Here is a 17,477-nt window from a genome sequence, read left to right as displayed (position 1 = left end):
CATCTGGGCCCCATCCTGGGGCCCCTGGGGTATCTTTCAACCCAATCATAAAATAGTGAGCCCCTCCTTGGGGTGTATTGCAACCCGAACATATGATAATGGGCCCCATCTTTGGGTGTATTACAACCCGAACATATAAACCATATAGCGGCTATCATCCTAAATAGTACAATAACAGACCGACATTGGTGTCTCCGACCCATGGATACATTGAGAAGACTCATCTTCATAGAAGAAAACCGAACCACACACATGAGTTGCTGCTAATACAACTCCTCACACTAATGATATCCTAAAGAAAATAACACTAATAATCTAGGCTTTTCTTCCATAATAAATGGTCCAATCAACCCCAAATCCTATATAGGGGCAAAAACATCATTTTGATCTTCCGTTTCGGTCCAATCCTAAAAAGCCCAAAACCTAATGATCTAAGGCCCAAATGCTAGAACTAGGTCGTATGCCTCATGTACCATCTTGTATGCCCCACGTACATGTCAAAAGCGAAAACGAGATCGGGGTCGAGGTGCAGTACACACAATTTACTGGAATTTACGCCTTACGTCCAAACCTTAGATCTGAGCCTAATAAACATCTAGGCCCATAAATTTGAAAACTTTATGCCTTTGCATGTCTACAAGGAGCCCAACACTGAAAACTTAACTTATTCAGTCATTTGCTACAATATAACTCTTGTATGGGGACAAACCAAGATCCAAACTTGCATTTTTATGACTTTAAATACCCTAAAATGTCTTAAAGGACAACTTAAAGGCTTTGGAGTACCTCATACTCACAAAGATCTAAGTTTTGGGGCAAAAGGGAAGAAAATCTAAACTTAACCAAGAGCTAGAGAAACATGAGTCAAGTTTGGTGATTTATACCTCCAAATGGTGCACAATGAAGAGAAAATGTTAGATCAAAGGTCTTTAGAGCAACGCTACTTCATTGATGATGTTCCTTCATGTGACATCCCCAATTTCACGGCCAGAAAAAACCGATTTGTTTATGCTTTGTTTTTAAAATCAGAGTAATCGTTTAAAGAAAATTGTTGCGGAATTTGTCCCCAAAACAAAATATGATAAGAATTATCAAAGCATTTCTTATAAAAAAGTATTTTCATTATATAACAAAATCTCGGGATGTCATGTTCCGATACAGATACATAAGCATAAACAGAACTTACATTTATTTACACTAATGATTTACATCTCCTTTAATCTCTCAGTGAAATATGTCTTCGTATTGATACCTGTGATACAAAGAAAACTGAGTGGGTCAGGCTTGGGAGCCTGGTGAGCATATCGGGTTTTCGACCCACAATAATATAATTATTATATTCAACCATCAAACAATCAACCTAATTACCCATCCCCATTATCTTCTTTATTTCTCAAGGTTTTACCTTAAGAATTCAACTATCATTCATTCATTCATTCCAAAGGATAGACCTAAGGAATTGACACAAAATCCATTGCTACATAAGGCACATCTACCAACATCCTCCTTTAAGCGCCTCTGCCAAGATTACGTCATACACTATGAGGCGTGGCTGCCAGGTTAATGACATTCTCTTTTAGGCACATCTGCCGACATTATCCTATAAGCGCATCTGCTAGTATTATGACATTCTCTATTTGGTGCATCTACCAATATTATTTTTAAGCGCATCTGCTAGTATTACGACATTCTCTAATTGGTGCATCTACCAATATCATTCTTAATCATCTTACATACCTCATCATTTTATCATATACCAACTATCTCATCTACCCATGTTCTACCTTACATATTAGTAGATATAAAATACATATACAGATTAACTCATTTAAAAACCATATAAAACATCTATTCCACACTTATCTCAAATAAACAACAGTATATAAACACGTAGCATGTATTTCATAGCGACTACTTCCTATTTATGTGTTAGAAGAAAGTAACCACACACTCACACATATAAACAACAATATATATATATATATACACACACACACACACACACACACACACACATAGCATGTATTTTATAAAATACTTCATATCTATGTGTAAGACGAAAGTGGCTGTACACTCACTTGATCAGAAGATGATCGGACAACACTACGACTTGTACAAGCAGTATTCTTGGGTAGATCTGGAAGATATTCCCAAAAATCGGGCTCCTCGCGGGTAGGCCTTCGGCTCGGGAATCTCACTTCTCGGGGTCTTCGGGACTTCGGAACTTGCTTCGGGGCTCGGGAATGATACCGGGGCTTCGGGATATAATTGGCACGCAAATCGAGGCAAAAACTTAGAGGGAAGAAAGAAAATGAGCAAAGAAAATGGTTGATATCGGTTTCTATTTATAGGCTGCTGGGTCTGGGATTACGCTAGTCGTACTCAGTACGCTGGGCGTACGCTTCGGATAAGCTTTGGTATTCGTGCCACGATCTTCAAAAATTCATAACTTTCGCATACGAGTTCCATTTTCGACGTTCTTTATATCCACTCGTAGGTGAGATTATTCTCTACAACTTTCATTTAGACTCCGTTGGCTAATTTTGACTTTATTTTTGTTATATTATTTTTAGTAGGTCAGGACAGGAAAACTCCGTTATAAATTCACAACTTCTTTATCCGACGTCCGTTTTCGTCTGTCTTTTTACCGTTGGACTTCTATCAACAAGATCCTCGATTCTCGTTTAGATTGTTTCAGCTAAAAACTGATCGATCTCAAATCGAGTATTCGGGCTGCATACCGCTAAGTCGAAACTTAGAAAAATCATAACTTCCTCATACGAAGTCAAATTCGGACGTTCTTTTTATGCAGGCTCATGGTTTAACGAATTCTACGACTTTTGTTTAGATCGCTAAGGATAAATGTCAATCTAACGTAAATTCACTTTTTATGTCATTCAGCGTCGTGCCGGTTCTGTCACGAAACTTCGACAGGTTATAACTTCTTCGTTATAACTCGGATTTTGGCGTTCTTTATATGCACGAAAACCTTTTGACACATACTATAACTTAGTTAAGATTATTCATTGTAAACAATATTCTATCAAAAAGTTTTATTTTTTTATTTTTATCGTTTCTAAATTGACTAGCCCTAATCTACGGGCGTTACACTTCATAAAAAAGAATGCCCACAACTCACTCAAAAGATCAAAATGCTCAAAATAGGTTAGGTTTTGGGGCTATAATGGTACTTATATAGTGCACAAACACTAAATATTTAGGTTTGGTCCAAACTGCATACAACCTACGTACCAGCATACACTCAACGTACACGCATGAGACCAGGTACCCCCATCGTTCCAAAGTGTACGCCTAACGTACCCATACAACACCCAAATTATGAAAATTCCATCAAGGGCCACTTTGCATAAATATCACATACTAAGGGGATAAGGGGTAAATACCTTGAAGAACAATATGTTACAACCAATAATCAGTGGGCCAATATTGGTGCCTTCGACCCACCAAAACACTGTGAGAAGACTCACCTTAATTCGATGATAAGCAATCACACACAAGCTGTTGCTACAACGACTCTTCACACTGAACACATTCAAACCAACCCTAATCATTATTTAGGGTAATAAACCACAACTAAAAGCCCAAATCATAATCCCTATCACAAAGGGTAAAAGACCCTTTTACCCTTCCTACCCTAGGCCCAACAAGCCATGACCCATAATGGCCTGAACCAATCCAATGCCCAAAATGTCCAAATCTGACCCCCAAAGCCAAATAATGACCCAAAGGTCCTTTGGTGAGTACGATATGTGTACCACCCTGCTAAGCTCTGCGTACAAGTTCTAACAACAAGGGAAAAATGGGGGTTGAACACAATACGTTGGGCATACTCATAATTACACCTAACGTACTCCCCTGATGGCTAAAAATCACATTAAGCACTTAATGCCTTTAGTCCAAACGTCCAAATCACATATCTTACTCTTGGGAAACGTCTTAAAGGAAAACTTCATCATCTTGATGCCTTTGAATGGCTCAAAGAGGCCTAACACCCATTTTTAACATTCTAACTCCATAATATGAACATCAACACTTGCATGGTTGAGTTAAATCCATCAAGATGTTATTTTTATGAATTAGGGACATCAAAACATCAAGATCTACTACCATAAGCTTTTGGAGTATCTTATACTCATATGAATCAACTAAAGGGACCAAAATATGTTAAAAATGCTAAACTAACTAGATCTAAGAGATGAATCAACAAGGTTGAGATTTTATACCTCCAAAAGAATGGTGAAGGTGAATAGATTTTGGATCCACAAGCGTTAAATCAGTAAGTGCTTCTCTAAAGGGTTCTTCTTTCTTTAAGATGTACCAAAAACAAACCAAGACACACAAAAGGCTCAATACTCTCTAAAAAAGGCTAGGGTTTTGTTGGAACTGCTTTGGGACAAAGGAGGCTGATGATAGAAGAGGTCTTGAGGTTATAAGGTGCTTAAATAGGTCAAAACCATAAAATTTAGGGTTTTCCCCTGGATCAAGTACGCCCTGTGTACTCTAGGTACGCCCTGTGTCAAGCTTCAACAAAGTACGCCCCGAGTACCTTAATTCTGCCCCACGTAATAGGATATTATGCAAAAATAAATAAACACTTGTAGTTTTAAGGAATTTACCTGGGAATTGGGTGTTACACGTAGATTGGATGACCATCGGTCTTAGGGTAGGGTTTCTGAATTTTAGATTGATGTGTTTGCAGTTTTGGGGAGTATAGTGATGAAGTTGGTTTATGGTTATAGTTATGAGTGTTCCCGGTTTGACTGGTTTTCTCTAGAAGTTTGGTCACACAATTAGAAAGAGAAATATAGTTGTTGCGATTGAGTATTTTCAAGTTATTGGGTTGTTTGTTGGCAGTTGTGGGTTTCCGAGTGGTCTCTCGAGTTTTCTTTATAAGATGTCTTGATTTCGAAATGGTTAGAGGGAGCTTATGGAAGATCCTAACCAAGACAAATTTCGAGGATGAAATCCAGTTTAAGTGGGGGAGAGTTGTAACATCATGTTTCGAGAAGTTTCTTATTTCTGGATTGTGAGCAATACATGGATCAAGTAAAGGCATTGAGCTTCAATGGAATAGGGTTTAGACCTTACTGGACGTTGATAATATTGGTTATTATATCCAAGCCCTTGGTGTGTGTTTTGGAGTCAAATGGTAAAATGGGAAATGTGATGTTTCAGACTTCTTTCACGAAATAAGGATTTTAGTCCATTATGTTTTAAGTCAAAAGTAATTAAATGGGATTGTGGGGCTCTTCAATACCTTTCTGTTCATATAAAGAACTCAAAAAACTGAGTTGAGACGAATAACTTATGGTTGTTTGAAGTCGAAGTGGAAAATAAGGGCTTTTGATTACGCATGACATAATTTAAAGTTACACAGGGCGTAACGAGTTTAATGAATTACACAAAGCGCAATTTATGTTACACATGGCATAACTTATGTTACGCAGGGTGTAATCTAGGTAGATCAAAACCCTAAATATTCGATTTTGAGCCCTATTTAAGGGCTCTAACTTTTGGGAAACCCTCTTATTACCAGCCTACACCACCTAAGATCAATCATTGAGAAACCATAGCCTCCTCTCACTTGTTCTTGATCCTTGGCATCATTTATGAGCTTCTTTCTCCATTAGAAGGTTGAATCTTGAAGAGCAAGGTGGTGTCAAAGTGTATGGAAGAAGAGTTCAAGTATAAATCCAACAATATTACATCATTCCTGGACCATTGTGAGTAAAGAGCTTCTAACTTGCTCATCGGTTTTATATATCTAATCATTTGTCATATTTGATACTTGTTGGTCATTTTAGTGCATAAAGTTTAGATCTTGAAAGTTTGTGACATTGTTATGGATAAAGTTGGAAACTTTATCCATCTAAACATCATATTGATTCAAATTTGAAGGTTGAAGACTTGGACTTAATGGATTAAGATGAGAAAGATGCATTTTTGGTCCCTTTGAGACCTAAAGGCTAGATCTTGGTTGTTTGGATGACCCTAATGGAGAAAGTGGGAAACTTTATCCATTATGGAACTATTAAAAATCAGATCTGAGCTTTGAGTGAAAGGTGTTAATGTATTAAGTTCTTAAAATGAAGTTTAACAGTGAACACTGTACACGGGGAGTAATTTGGGCTACGCCCAACGCAGTTTGATTTTCACCCGTTTTTTGGATAATGCTCTACGCCCTACATAGAGCTAGGTGTAAGTCGCGATAAGTCAATGAAAGGTTGATCGTGTTGGATTAGGTGTTTAAGCCAATAACTGAGGTATATACTTGAATTATTATCAAAGTCCTTTTAAGTTGTCATTAACCATAGTAATTGAATAGGGTGACTTTTACAGAGAGAGAGAGAGATTGATTTACTGATATATTTTATGACTAATAAATAAAAATAAATGAATTTATTAATATGTTATGGAAATAATATATTAAATAGAAATAGTATTATTTAATTAATAATTAATCAGAAATAAATTGGAATTAATTTTTTGATTGATTGGATTAATTAAAAGTGCAAGGGTTAAAGTGTAATTGTTCAATAGTTGAACAAGAGATGTTCCAAAACCTTCCTTGGAAGGGGTGGATGATTTTAGGGTATTACAGGGCATCCAGAATCTTTCTTACACATAAATAGGAAGTTGGATAATTACCAATTTGAATTAATATTATTTTAATCAAATCAGGGTTATCTAGGGTTTCCAAGATACACTATAAAAGGACCCCTTAGCCTTGGATTTTTGGCCACTCTCCTCTATCTTTAATCCTCTTTGTTGTTAGGGATGGTGTGAACCATCAGAGGCACGAGATTTTTGGTGCTAGCTTCCAAGTGACTACAAGAAGGATTGTTTGATTGTTTACTACACCAATCAAGAGGTATGTTTTCTTCTATGAATTTCGAAATTACCTATGGTTATAGGGTTCTTTTTGTTCAATAGAATGTTACTTCAATAGACTTATGACTATATCTAATAGGTTGCATGTACCCGTAAGTATAAGGATTTATCTGTGTTATTGCATGTAAAACCCTTCAGACCGTTGACTTTTGACCAATTTGACTTTTGGTCAACTGTGAGGGGTTGTGGACTTGAAGGGCAAAATGGTCTTTTACCAAAATGAGGATTTATCTTGGTATTTGGAATTGCTAAGTTGGAGCATTTACCTTAATTGCTAATTAGGCTTTGGTTGTAGATATGTTTAGTGGGGGAACTTTAGCACCAACAGCTCATGCGTAAGATCATTTCATTTAACGATCGAGGTGAGTCTTCTCACTATACTTGTGCGTCGAATGCACCAATGTCGGCCAAATTAATTGTGTTATGTAGAATTATAGTTGTCTTTATGAATCTTGCATGTATGATTGGGTTGAAATACACCCCTAGGCCGGGTCCATCATTGTATGTTTGCGTTAAGATAAACCCTACGGATAGTCCCATTGATATGTATTGGGCCCATTGATATGTATTAGGTTGAAACATACCTTAGGGTTGGGCCCATCGTTGTATGTTTCGATTGAAATAAACCCCATGGATGGGCCCATTGATATGTATTGGGTTGCATTATATCCTAGGGCTAGGTCCATTGATATGTATTGGGTTTAAACATACCCTAGGGTTGGGCCCTTGATTGTATGGTGGGTTGGAATATACCCTAGGGTTAGACCCACTGATGTGTATGGTATGTGGTATTTTAGGGAACTCACTAAACTTTGTGCTTACGGTTTATGTTTAAAATGTTTTCAGGTACTTCGGGTTTCAAAAGGAAGGGTCCGACTTGATCACAACGCACACCCTGTAGATTTATTCCGCATTGAATGTTTACGAATTACTCTGATGTTTTGAGAATACTTTTATTCTGATTGTCCTTGAGTTAATGAATGAATGTTTTGATTTATTTAAAAATGAAAATTTTACTGGATATTTTTTGGACGTTATAGCTAGGAATGCAATTATCTTCAAATACGAAAGGCGGGCTGTCATGATTACGACTTATGATATTAGTTTAAATACTTTCCAATGGATCAAACATAGGTCAAATTATAATTTTTTGTGTTAGCATGCTTGAAACTCCTCCCCTATTTTAGATTGTTTCTTGTAATTTGCTTCAGCTCCTCGCTTGTGTTGTTTTTCTGTTTGCTTCTTTGTTTTAATGATATGACCGCCGTTAAAAAACATCGTTTTATTTTCTAGACTTTCGTATTTATCCCTCATAGTATATATATTATGTTTTTCTTTAATAACTATATTTGTTAACTTAAAAAACAAAACTAATTTTGCATTCTTATTTTTATGTATGTATTGGTATAAATTCAAAGTGGTCAATATTTTGGCGTAAATTTAAAACTTTTGTTCGTTATTTAAAAAAAAAATTAATTATTTTTTATAATGTGTCAGTATTAATTCAATTTTATCAAAGTTTCAACGTAGTTTTTAAAACATTTTTGTTCTTATTTTTATATACATTTAATATGTACGAGTCACTTAATATGTATGAGTCAAGTCCTATATAATATTTATTTGATTATTTGAAATTTCATTCGTTAATTTAAAAAAATAATCTTACTTATTTTATATATATGTCGGTATAAATTTGAGTTTTCTTTACGTTTCGATGTAAAATTTGTGTTTGTTTCCATGCTTATTTTTATGTACGTTTTCTAGGTGTGAGTTTGATCACATATGATATGTTTTCAATTAACGGTATAAATTTGAGTTGGTCAGTGATGCCGATCATCTATAATTATCTACCAATAAATTCAACAGTACCTAACTTTTATCAATACAATCATAAAAACGTAATTAACAATCTTGAATTTGTTAAGTTGAATTTTAACGATTGTATTAATAAAAGTTACGTAGAAACTTTAAAAAAAATAAAAAAATAAAATAAAAACATAAATAATAATAAGCACGAAAGCATAAAAAAACACATCGAAATCCATACAAACTCGAATTTATAACGACATACACATATACAAAAAGCCGGTATTAAAAAAAACATTTAATGAACGAAAACCCTTTAAGTTTCACAGAAATATTCGTTTTTACCTACTAAACCAATAAAAAATGCAAAACTAGAAAACAAAAGTTGTAAAATTTTGGCTTTTTTAACCTAAAATGCGGATGCCCAAAAGGTAAATTTGTATATTTACGTAGAAGTTTAAAAGTATTTTTTTTTTATATCATTGGACCTTTAAAAAAGGTTAACTTCAACAAAAACCTTATATATTGAGTTCTATGTATCATTGGAACTTTAAAAGTATTTTTTTTTTAATTAATCTCAATTTTATTTTATTTTTAGAAAAAAGAATTTATATTGTTTTCCCAAAAATTCTTAAACTTTTTAGGGGTTTTTCCTAAAAGAACAAGTTTTTTTTTTTTTTTTTTTTTTTTTTTTGGAAAACCGGATGAAAAATAAAAAGATGTAAGTAATTTTTAGAAAAAATAAATAAATTTAAGGTTTAATTGTAGATGTTTTAATGAGATTAACATATTAAAAACCACATAAACCCTTAAGAAATCTTGTTTAGAATAGATACCATTGTGTTTCATGCGTGAATATTTGTGTGTTTGTTAAATGAGATAATGACTTAAAATGGTAATATATTTTTTGATTTGTATACAATTGAACATTGAGTTTTTTCGTTCATATTTACTCCGTCAACTTGTTTAACTATACACATTCAGTTTTTATGGCCGGCTACTCCAAGTAAAACGGAAAAATGACTTAATATGGTAATATATTTTTCACTTTGTACACATTTAATCCTTAATATTTTTTTTTTGCACATTTAGCCATTAATATATTTTTTGTTACAAAATAAGTCATTGTTGTTTTGTACATATTCAGTACTTATGAACATGTTCTTTAGATTTTTTATCACAACATCCTACATAGGACAATCATTGATGAGATGTTTGGAGTTGTTCATGCTTATGGCAACTACAACCTCGATTGCTTGGTGCTTAGGACTTATGTTCTAAACGTCGTAGTTTTTTCATATGATATCAAATTTTAACGATATTTATTTCCATCGGTTCGTATTTGAGTCTACTATAATTTTCATTTAGAGTATTTTCGTTATTACGATTTTATAAAAAACGTTCATACATACATTCATAAATGACGTATGTATATAAAGATCGTAAGTAAAAATATATTACTTTTTAATAGGAGTAATCTAAACGAAAGTTGTAGTAGAGTTAAATACGAACACATGAATATAAATATCGTTAAAATATGAAGAAGTTACGACGTTCAGAACAAAAGACATAAGCAACCAAGCAGCTGAGGTCGTGATGGCCATAAACATCAACAACCCCGAACACTTCATTAATGATTGTCCCATGTAAGATGTTGTGAGAAAAACCTTATCAAAAGTATTGAATGTGTACAAAAACAACAAAAACTTATTTTGCAACAAAAAAACATTACAGACTAAATGTGTAAAAAAAATATTAAGAACTAAATGTGTACAAAGTGAGAAATATATTACGCTATTAAGTCGTTTTTTTCCTGTTTACCTGAAATAGTCGATCATAAAGACTGAATGTGTACAGTTAAACAAGTTTAAGGGGCAAATGTAACATCCCAAAATTTAAGTCCAAAAATTTCATTTTTAATTAAGTTATTATAAAACCAAAAGTATAAAAACATCCATAGTTTCATACCATATCAAAACCAATATGTCAATATTCAAAACATGTCATAATGAAACATCATCAGTGTATAATCCCAAATATATCATATGCAGAAAACATAGTGTGATGCGTTGTGATCATGCCGACTCCTTTCCTTTTGCAAAAGAAGTACCTGAAACAAAAACTGAAAATCATAAGCACGAAACATAGTGAGTTTCCCCATCGTACCACATACCGTACAATACACATACTCCTAGCATATCCGAGTGTTGGCCTACCCCTTCGGTCTCTTTCAACCGATAACCGCCTAGCATATTAGGGTGCTGGCATACCCCTTCGGTCTCTTTCAACCGGTAACCGCCTAGCATATCTAGGTGCTGGCCTACCCCTTCGGTCTCTTTTAACCGGTAACTGCCTAACATATCTGGGTGCTAACCTACACATTCGATCTTTTTCAACCGGTAGCAACCTAGCATATCTGGGTACTGGCCTAACCCTTTGGTATCTTTCAACCGGTAACCGGCATAATACCCTAACATATACATATAAATCACATATTGCCTAGCATATCTGGGTGTTGGCCTACCTATTTAGTCATTCGACCGATTACGAGGCTATTTCACCCCCACCACTACCACATAATAACATACATAATCATCCTACCAGACATATCTGGGTGCCCAACCTACCCCTTCGATCTTATCGATCGTATACGGTGTCTATTTCACCCCTACTACTATCACATAATATCATAACATACTATAACATAAATCATAACAGATAGTGGCATACCAGACAATTATCACAAAGACAATCAGCTAACTATAAACAACTAGGCCGAAATTGGCGCCTTCAACCCACTTCTATAGGACGGTAACTCACCTCACACTGCTGAAGTCCCGCGGATAAACTCTAGTTGCTGAATGATAGATTCTCGAATTATCAACATCAAAAGAACACCCAATTAATAATTGAGTTCCAACACATAACCATAAGTCCATTGCTTGGGGTAAAAGACTACTTTGCCCCCAACTTAGCTTGATTCAAGCCCATTGCCCAATCCAAAGGCCTAAAAGTCAAACAATGAACCAAAGCCCAACATATGGCGCAATTTTCCAAATTGGACATAAACCTCTACATGGTCTTCCTAAGGGCCCAACCATTTATTCTAGTCCAACATTTGGCATTCTGATGGTCCAATATCTCATAATCATCAATGCCTAATTATGGCCTAATTGTCCAAATTGGGCCCAACCCTTCACATGGGCCTTACCCTAAAGCTCATCCAAATATTCTAATCCATATACTTGTTATTGGATGGCCCATCAATAGTCCAATCACCAAGCCCAATAGAAAGGCCCAACTCAAGGCCCAAACAAAATTAGGGTTTTCACATAAAATGACGATTAGGGTTAAGTGTTCCTACTTAACCCATTAAGGAATCAATCCATTAAGTCCATCACTCTACTTGGTCAAACATACAATGTTGTCGGGATTAATTCATAATTCTGATCCAATGGTCCAAACATGCGAGTCTGGACACTTCCAAATTAACATATCCAAAATTAGGGTTTTCTAAACCCTAATTAGGGTTTCAAACCCCATCGCGTTCCAATTAGTCAATTAGTTATGCTTTTAGGTTAATTAATTATAATTAAGTCACCACCCACTACCACCTCGAGTAGTGGTGGCCAACGGCGGCTCACGGCGGTGGTGGTGACGGATTTACTTGATTATTTTGGCCAAAATACAATTATATACACAATAACCAGACAAACACACAACCACCCTTGTGGCGTCCAACGATAGTGGTTTTTTGCTTGTACACTCCCCACGAATGCAAAATATAGCTTGTATACTCGAACACACACCCACACAACCATCGCCTAGGCGGCAGAAGTCGACAATATGGCGGCAACCACCTTGGTTGGCTGCAATGGTGGTTTTTTGATTTTCGACCATTTACACACACATACAACCGACATTTTACAATAGCACACACATGTCTTTTGCTTGAAAAATGAAACCAGCCACCCACCTAGTGGCGTATGGCGATGGTAGTGGCACGAATGGCCGCTGGAGCGGCGGCGGCGGTCGTGGCTGAAGCGTAGCAACAGGAGAACGGGCGAGGGGAACGAGCGGAGACCACCGCAAATAACAACAATGCTAACCGACGGTGTTAGCGGCGGCTTCATCTTCAACGATTGGGGCGTAGCGGTGGCAACAATGTAACAGTGGAAGGGATGTGGTGGACGGCAACCGAAGCATAGAAAAGTAGTCGTTTGGGACGACAACAGCGAGGGACGTATCACTGGTGAAACGGAGAAGAATGTAGAAGAAGAAGAATACGGCGGGGAGGTGGCGGCGGCTGTTGGAAGAGAAAGAAGGAGGCGGCTGATTCACACCATTAGGGTTAGGGTTACCGGGAGGATGACGGGCTATATATCCCGACTCACAAAACTTCAACCTATAATATCACAATCCGTCCCTCCTTCTCCTCTATCTTTCAATTTAGCTCCAATATTGATCATTTATACCCTGACTTTTGAAATCCCTTTCAAGTCAAATCCACAATTTACCCAACAGCCCTCAGTCTTCAAAATCATTTCATAATACGTCCAATACTTACCAAACACCCTTTGACTTCTAAAAATCTTTACAAAATAAATCCTGGAATTACACTTTAACCCCCGAAAACCCAAATTATATCATTTGGCTGCCCGAAACCAACACCCCACTAAATATTATGGGTTTTAGGGCTACTATTCCTTCATTAATTTGTCTATTTATTTATTTAATAAACGAGATGTTACAACAAATGTGCACGAAAAAAACTATGTGACTAAATGTATACAAATCGAAAAATATATTATCCTTTTAAGTTATTATCTTTGTTAAAATTTAAATGGTCATCAACCTTTTTAAATTAGTTCAACATTATTCAGGCCATCCACAATGGGAGTTGTATGAGAGTTTAATAGATTAAATGTGAATATAATATAGAGGAGAGAGAGTGTAGAGTTCAATGGCCACTTAACGGTGCAATAGAATTATATTGAAAACTTATGAATTTTTTAATAATTAAATTGAATGTATATATTCTCTTTCCTACATGACAATCCATACAACTCTTCATATGTTTAATTCATTGGAGATGGCCTCATAAGATATCGTTGAAACATATGATAAAATTACCAGTCATTTTCTATAAAAGATCACAATTGCTACCATTCTAGAAAAAATGAAATGAGTATAGCTTTATCACGTCACTTTTAAATTGAATAAAAATGATGAAATCCATCATTTGAGAGGATGTGTTAACATGACATATCACTCTCACGTTTTGCTTGGCAATGTATGTTTTTATGAATCATTTTTCGATATGAACTAACATTATAGTAGAATTTATTTTCTTATGCCTTACACATACGAAGAAATCTTTTTCTTTTGGACCATAAAGCATAAATGCTCATATCACAAAAAGTTATACTTATACCAATATAGAGAAAGAGAATGCCTATTACGGAAGTTGAACAACACAACAATGGCTACACAGCTCTCTTTCCCCTTCTACTTGCATTGGTTCGAAAGTCTCCCATTGGTTGCTCGTTGCTGATGTGTCAAACCTATGAACCATTGACATAGTGCAACATGAAGATTGGTCTCCAGCTATTCGATAACCAGCCAAGAAGTAGAGATAACTTTCAATAGGCGCCATGGTCAAACATATACGTTGAAGTGACTCTGAACTTCCTCCTTCGTTTCCATTGGGCGTGCATGAAAGCGGCAATAGATTTTCCTTTCTTGACCCTTCGAGGGTACACCATAAGTTCAAGTATCTATCATATGTTTCAATCTGACCTTTCCAAACATTAAGACAATCCCCAGAACTAATCAATTTATTATCCATCACAACAATTTGATTAGGGGGTACATCTAGTTGCCACATTCCCCTTACATGATCCCACTTTTCTTGCTCAAAGTCATATACTTCGGCAGAACAACGATCCATAGATGGCATCTTGTTTCCACTGTAGGTGAATCCTCCGATGACATAGAATTTCTTTTGATATGTGACACCTACACATTTGTATCTTACGATACTCATAAATGGCAAAGGTTTCCATTCATTGAGTAACACATCGTAAACTTCAGCAGATGATATACCCACAGCTCCATCAAGAGTAGACTGGCCTCCTGCCACATATATCTTATTATCGCAAACTGAACATGCGAAATTGTGCCTCGGTGTAATAAGTGGCGCACATGTAGACCATTCTTTAGTAATGATGTCATAACGTAACACCAATGATCGTACTTCAACACCAAACTCTGCAAGTCTTTGGCCATTTTCTTTAACTTTTTCTTTGCGGTGTACACTGCCACCAACTAGATATATTGATGTTCCAACTGAAACCATTGCAAATCCTTTCAAGATATGGTTGTCACCCATTCCTGGAACAAAACACTCATGACTCCATGAGTTTATCAAAGGTTCATAACACCCGATCACACATGAAATGTTATTGTCATCTACATGCTCTTTATATGAAAACACGGCATAGATTGCATAATGGGGATCAGACCTGTCAGATGACATTGGGACTGAGATGAGTGATGATCTGGGGAAGGTTTCGGTTGAAGGGGACGTAGATGATGATGGGGAGGTGAGAGACTCCATTGAAACAACACTAATCGGTTATTGTTGTTTAGGTCTTGATTATGGTTGTCAAGATTGCAATTTAAGAAAATGAAATTGGAAACAATGGAAATATTTGGTGGATATTACAAGAAATCTAGAATGTCTCATTTGATGGAGAAAACTATGTTTTCATTGTTTTAATCTTTACGGAACTATGTTTTCTTTGTTATAATCTATATGATTTGTTCATTCTTAATGTCACGAGCCTTTACTTTTGATAAATACAACGTTAAAACATTCTAGAACATCTTTACAAAAGAAAGAAGTAAATGAATATTTTTACCATCGCACTTGCATTTTCGGACATTTACAATGCTAAAACATACTAAAAACAAATGCACTATAGAATATGTCAATACGAGTAATTCTAACTATTGCACTTGTTCCTTTATTGCAAGAATACCATCATATTGGAAAGTGTTTGAAATCGCAATATTTTATACTTAATGTTATTTCATATACTTATTTTGATAAATATAATCGTTCTTTCACTCCAGCATTTCGGACCCTATCCAGACAATATGTTGTCGGTATAGGCGTGTCGGCGTAGGTCCATTATTTCGTCGGCACAGCTCCACTTATTGCGACGACTCGTTGTCGGTACAACTTTTGTCAACCATATTTTCGGGAAAAAAAAGTTTTATTAATAACCTGTGGCGATGACTTTTCGTCAGGACACCTATAGGGACGACTTGTCGTCGCAAAAGGTCTAAGCTATTGCGATGACGGGTCATCGGTATAGATTTTTCACAGTTGTCGATTATGGACCTATAGCGACGACTTGTCGTTGGGATAGCTACTGGTTGTTTTTTTTTTAGCTTTACAGATTTTGTACATTACCATTCCTGCAATTTTTAACAAATCCAAAAAACATTGGAACATATATCAATTGAAATACATTAACTAGGTACCATTCTCCAAATTCAAAACATCAAAATCAAATTTAATATTACAATAAGTAGTTAACTAACATTGTTCGAAATACTAAAAAAGCATCAACCATCATTGTCATAATCATCTTCTCTTTTTTCTTCTCCTCATTCTTCTTCTCTTCCTCCTTCTTCTTCATCCTTTCGGCAAATTGCTGAGAGGTATTTGCTTATGTGTTATAGTTGAATATAAAGTTAGTAAATGGTGATGGTTGAAAGTTTGGAATACATGCCGCCAATGATGCATTATATTGTTGCAAATATTCTTGCATTTGTTGTGCATCAAATTGGGATTAAGAGTGGGGTTGAGATTGGGATGATTTAGAAGTGGAAGGTCGTTCATTTGGAATTAAACCGAAGTTGGCAGTTGGTCTCCTACCCACCCCGCGAGCATGTCAACGTCTTGTCCCAAGGTCATGTTCTAAACATTCTTCATCGTTTACTTCTCCTCCTTCCCCAACCTCATTTTTCATTTTCTCATATTCCTCTTGAATTTTCTCCTAAATAAAAAAAACAATTAACATACGTTTATTAAAACAAACAACTAAACTTAAACATTAAAATAATAATAATATTCCTTAAACAGTAAACTATAATTAATAATAATATATTTAAATAACACATTCATTTCGTTTATCACTTACCCAATCTTCTTCTGCTCGACTTGTACACCAACCCGAACCTTCTTTGTAGCGCATTTGTCCCTAACCCTCAATATGTAGCGGCTTGATTCCCATTTTATCCTATAATAAGTGAAAAAACAATAAATATATTTCTACAAATGTTAATAACAATTTTAAATAATACTAATGTATTTTATTACCTCTAAATAACAGCGTTGAGCATAGGATCTATATATGTGAGCACTTGTGTGCGGAAGAGAGACTTCTTTGATCTTTTACCTTATTATAGTAATTCAGTGCTACCGAATCACCTTCTAGACAAGGATAGTGAAATAGGATCCATCGCCTTGGAATAGGATCAAAGAGGATAGAGTGAGTGGAATATGTAGGCGGTGGTAAACTCCTCTTTTCGGTAATAGAAGGGAAGCTCGTCCTCTTATTGTTTGTGTCAATACTCAACTTCGTCAGTCTGGTTGAACAACCTCCCAATGAGAGCGAGCCAAGACTTTGCTTGCTGTTTGTGTTTTTCACCACGACTGCTCAACCAACTGCATTTCAACCTAGTAA

The 17,477-nt window shown here is 35.7% G+C and overlaps 1 protein-coding gene across 1 annotated transcript; it reads right to left on the bottom strand.

Annotated features, from left to right (window-relative positions):
- Window positions 1–14,176: 14,176 nt before the first annotated feature.
- On the bottom strand, window positions 14,177–15,337 carry LOC145039724 (F-box/kelch-repeat protein OR23-like). The gene has a single exon (XM_078987745.1). It carries the CDS (start codon window positions 15,335–15,337, stop codon window positions 14,177–14,179), a length of 1,161 nt encoding a protein of 386 aa, XP_078843871.1.
- Window positions 15,338–17,477: the final 2,140 nt, after the last annotated feature.

This window comes from Lactuca saligna, chromosome 4 (genome assembly GCF_052625555.1).
Source record: "Lactuca saligna cultivar CGN05327 chromosome 4, ASM5262555v1, whole genome shotgun sequence".
Lineage (NCBI taxonomy): Eukaryota > Viridiplantae > Streptophyta > Magnoliopsida > Asterales > Asteraceae > Lactuca > Lactuca saligna.
Note: the sequence above shows the minus strand (reverse complement) of the source record. Positions and strands in the feature narration are given on the sequence as shown.